Source organism: Humulus lupulus, chromosome 6 (genome assembly GCF_963169125.1).
Source record: "Humulus lupulus chromosome 6, drHumLupu1.1, whole genome shotgun sequence".
In the NCBI taxonomy this organism is placed as follows: domain Eukaryota; kingdom Viridiplantae; phylum Streptophyta; class Magnoliopsida; order Rosales; family Cannabaceae; genus Humulus; species Humulus lupulus.
This window is the reverse complement of record NC_084798.1, coordinates 218,244,972-218,249,980: the sequence shown is the minus strand read 5'-3', so window position 1 is coordinate 218,249,980 and position 5,009 is coordinate 218,244,972. Positions and strand designations below refer to the sequence as shown.

Sequence of the window (5,009 nt, the reverse complement as noted above, 5' to 3'; positions counted from 1 at the left end):
TATGAACAATTCGTGCGCTTGCGATTTATAAATATTTAAAACATACCCGTTTTGGGTCCATAAAAAATCATGCTGAAAACTGTTCACGGGTCGAAAACATTGAAAGTCCTATCGATAGGGCTTAAAGTGAAGCGCCTATAAAAAAATTCCCCCATATATGTATTAATTTTATGAAGTTAGGCAATATGTACTTTATAACTTTAAAATAAAATAAGAATAGCATGTGTAGAACTTTTTTAATAAGATAAAATTATAAAATAATTGTATTATATTCATATCCTACTCGTTATATTCCTATAATTCTTAGTAAATTATTATTCAAACAAATACATCCAAGAATATCAATATTGAACTATCAAAATTACTCCCTAAAAAATCAAAATAAAAGATTATTCCCACATTTCCGGAAATATTTTAAGGATATGAATTATCTTATTTGATAATGAATTTTTTTTTTTTTGAGGGAGATTTGATATTGAATTCAAATTGGAAACTTCATATTTATCTCTAAAAAAAGTATTATTTATAAACATAAGAGATAGCTTAACATATGATAAAAAAAAATATATTTTTTAGAGATACATTTTATTAAAAATTCAAAATCCCCATTTTTTGGATTATGAGCCATATAATCCCAATGTAATTCGATTTCTTTTTAATTTTTCCATATAAATAACTAAAATAAAGTTTTTTTGTTTATTTTTTTTTAAAACAATAAGTGATTAAATGTGCCAAATCTTTAATTTTAGTGCAAATCTAGTTGGGAACCAACAATAACCAATTTGGGGAATGCCAAACTCTAACTTTTATTATATCTTTTTTTTGTAACCACTTTTTATTTTCAATATAATATTTATTTAAATAAATATATTTCATTTTATTTTATTATAAAAATTCATGTAAAGTTTCACTTTCACGTAGAGAGTAGAGACCACGTAGTTTATTTATTTATTTAAAAAAAACAGTTAAATAAATATATATTTTTTTTTAAAAGTCAAACAAGAACTGTTATATATTTATTTTAAAAAAATGAAACGGGTCTTTGGTTATTTTATAATTCTGTAGCTAAAGAACATTCTAATTATTTTTAAAAAAAATTAAAATTGATTAATAATTTGAAATTCAAAAATAAATAAATAAATGCTATTAAATATTTATATATTTGTTTCACTTAATACCGACTTTACGTACCAATTTTAGATAATGCAAACCATACTTTGTATCATACATACATAAATATCTATAATAATTATATAATTATTATTATTATTATTATTATCTCTAAGGAGATTTTAAATATAATTATAGTTTGATTGGGATTAGGATTAGGATTGTTTTAAGTTTAAGTAATTTGAATCCTATAGTATAACTCTTACAAATGGCCTATATATACATGTCCCCGTTTGTTTCTCTTCATTGATTTATTCAAAGAAAAAACAAAAGAGTCTCTGTGTTTTTCAAGAATTATATATAAATAAATATATTTATATATATATATATATTATACAAGAACACATTGATTTCTTCTTCATCATCATCTTCTTCTCTTTGGTTTCTATTATTAGTGTTGTGAGATGCAGATGCTTAAGTTCTGGATTGATATGGGCTTGTTTGATTGCCTTCTGGCCATTAAAGATTCAAAATTTATCAAAAGAAAAGATAGTGATGCTGGGGAAGCAGGTACATAAACACACACATATATATAGATATATATATAGATTAATCAATGTGAATAGGAATCTGGGTTTTTCTGATAAAGCAGCTTTGTTCTTTTCTGGGTTTGGTTTACATTATTGATTGAATCATCTCATCCATGTTGTGATCTTAATGTGTTTGATATAAGAATCTAAAGAACACACCTTTGTTTGTTCTCTTGGTGTATGTGAATATGTCTTTGTGAATCTTTACTGTTTGTTTGGTTTCTCACAATTGAAAATTAGCAGGTAGAGCCCTTGAGGAGCTGAGAAGTACTCTTTACAATGATATTAGAACATCAGAAGGCGCCAAGCGCCAACAGCAGCGGTTTTGTGGACCAGTTGTGGCAATGAGCTTCAATTTCATCGTGGCTGTGGGGATCATTCTGGCTAATAAAATGGTTTCAATTTCAACCCTTTTTCTCCTTCTCTGTTATTCTTACTTGTATCAGTCTTTTACTTGTATTGATCTTATCTGAATTGGTTTCAGGTAATGGGAAGAGTTGGATTCAATTTCCCAATATTTCTCACACTGATCCATTACACAACAGCATGGATTCTACTAGCAATCTTCAAAACATTCTCACTTCTTCCTGTGTCTCCTCCTTCCAAAACCACACCCTTTTCTTCTCTTTTCTCATTGGGTGCTGTCATGGCTTTTGCCTCTGGTTTAGCCAATACCAGTTTAAAACATAACAGGTTTAGCCTTTGACAATGTTCTGTTTAGTCTTTCCATCTTTCTAAAACACAACAACCCTTTTTCCCTTTTCAATCTTTTGACAGTACTTTTGTTTGATCTGCAGTGTTGGTTTTTACCAGATGGCTAAAATTGCTGTCACTCCAACCATTGTTTTAACTGAGTTTATTCTCTTCAAGAAATCAATCTCTTATCAAAAGGTAAGGAAGAAAACATATCATTGAATGAAAATAAGAGTTAAAGAAAATAGTGATATGAGAATAGAGAGGTGAGTTGAGTTTGATTTCATGGCTTTGCAGGTTCTGGCTCTATTAGTAGTTTCAGCAGGTGTAGCAGTGGCAACAGTGACAGATTTAGAGTTCAATCTATTTGGTGCTATTGTTGCTATTGCATGGATAATCCCAAGTGGAATAAACAAGATCCTTTGGTCTAATCTACAACAACAAGGCAATTGGACTGCTTTGGCGTAAGTATTGTTGTTTTTTTCTTTAACCCCTTTTCTTCACAATCTGATTATGAGAGAGTGACTGTTATTATAACTTATTAAACTCAAACACATACATATATATGTAAATGTAGGTTGATGTGGAAGACAACCCCAATCACAATCTTCTTCCTAGTAGCCTTGATGCCATGGTTGGACCCACCAGGAGTACTATCATTCAACTGGGATTTCAACAACACCTGTGCAATTATGATTTCTGCTTTCCTTGGCTTTCTCCTCCAATGGTCTGGTGCTTTAGCACTTGGGTGAGTGAATGAGACTTTCACCAAACACTTCTCTTCATTCTTACTTTTCTTCTCTGCTTTCTTTATTTTAGACTAGACTTCTCATCTAATCTTACAATATTTCTATATACCTAAACTAAAGTAAAATTATAGAGCCTCCAATGTGTGTAATTTACTTTTGTTACTTTAATACATATAAAAGTGATATTTTTCTAAAATAAATGTAAAAAAGTGCTATTTTTTTAAAAAAAAAATTGGGAGTCTTGTCATGTCTATAGTCAAGGTCAGTCTTGTATGTAGGTGTCATGGAGAGACTCCATAAATTTATTTTTATTTTTCAAACAATAATCATTTAATAAATATAGTATGTTAAATGAGACGGGGATGGTATTTCAAAAATTAACAAGTTTGCCCTGAAAACCATCCTGCCCAAAAATTAACGGTTTTGCATTTTGCTACGGTATGTAAACGAGAATGGTATTTCAAAAACCAACAATAACCTGGTTTTGAAACTAGGTTATTGTACAAAACGCACTGTAAAAAGAGGTCATTCTCACCGATTTCTATTCTTAGATAGGTGTCTTAGGGAGACTAGATATTTGAGCTATACCCCTACTAGGAACTTTTCTTCTATATTTTTCTTACAAAAGGTGACCAACTAAAGACAGAATTTGTTTTGTCTATTTATGCAGGGCAACCTCAGCAACCTCACATGTTGTCCTTGGACAGTTCAAAACATGTGTGTTACTACTGGGAAGTTACCTAATTTTCAAATCAGATCCTGGGATTGTGAGCATCTGTGGAGCAGTGGCAGCTCTCTGTGGTATGTCCATTTACACATCACTTAACCTCAAGGACAAGCTTGAAAAAACCACCACCAAGCAACAACAAAAGCCAATCTTACCTCTGTCAACAAAAATCACAAGTACTGTCCAAGATGATCAAACTTTGGGTGTGAAAGTATAAAACAACATAGTATTAAGATAGGAAATTCATTTGTCTTTACCATGAAACTAATTCTTAACCGAAAGAGAATGGTGTAATAGCTTTGGGTTTACTTTACTCAACTTTGTCCATAAGCCAGAAAGGAAGAAGTGTACATAGTCAGTGATTCATTAAAGTAGTTACAAGTTGTTACTAGTTTTTTTTATTATTTTTTAATGAAAGAACAGTGTTTGGTTACTTATGGTTTCAACAATATTTTATTTCTATTTTTGGTTGTGTTGGTTTAATGCTTTTGCTTTAAGGATAGGATACCTTCCAAAGAAACAATAAGAACAAAAGACTAATAATCTTTCTACACTCTATTGTCTAATAAATTATGAATCATCATTAAAATTTATGTATAAAATATGTTTAATATCACTAGTGTCTAGTTTCAGATACTCTTTTCAAAAGCTAATAACAACATGGTCAATATTATAAAATTGATAATTTCATTTAATTCCTTTAAAAATATATAAAATTTGAAGATTCATATAGTTTCAACATGGTCAATACTATGATTTGTTATTGACATTTTTTTTCTAAGTATAAAATACAAAATTAAAAAAAAATCACATATTTTAAATTTTTATTAGGTACAAAATTACCCATTAATATAAAAAAAATTATTCTCCACCTTATACTTAATATTATGTATTTTCAACTAAAAAAGCAAATATAATACACATAGAAAGTAATAAATACCATTAGTTTATTTTGTACAATTTTATTTTTTAAGAAAAATTAATTAATTGAAAATGATGAGTGAGAATTTCAAAAAATAAGATGGTAATGTATCCACTCATCAACAAATTTAATGAGAAATTATACAATAATTTGCTACAAATTCAATGATTAACTACCAATAATTGCATGGCCAAACCCTTCAAAAAGTGAACAATTTG

The 5,009-nt window shown here is 29.0% G+C and overlaps 1 protein-coding gene across 2 annotated transcripts; it reads left to right on the top strand.

Moving 5' to 3' along the window:
- The first annotated feature begins 1,431 nt into the window (after positions 1-1,431).
- On the top strand, positions 1,432-4,370 carry LOC133784516 (nucleotide-sugar uncharacterized transporter 2). 2 transcript variants are annotated; one of them, XM_062223830.1, is made up of 7 exons: positions 1,432-1,680; positions 1,944-2,095; positions 2,185-2,393; positions 2,498-2,591; positions 2,691-2,857; positions 2,971-3,141; positions 3,813-4,369. In XM_062223830.1, the coding sequence occupies exons 1-7, from the start codon at positions 1,575-1,577 to the stop codon at positions 4,084-4,086; spliced, it is 1,173 nt and encodes a 390-aa protein (XP_062079814.1). In that variant the 5' UTR covers positions 1,432-1,574; the 3' UTR covers positions 4,087-4,369. The 2 variants fall into 2 exon arrangements, with proteins under 2 accessions (XP_062079814.1, XP_062079813.1); XM_062223829.1 differs by having other exon boundaries at positions 1,479-1,680; positions 1,941-2,095; positions 3,813-4,370.
- The last annotated feature ends 639 nt before the right edge of the window (positions 4,371-5,009 follow it).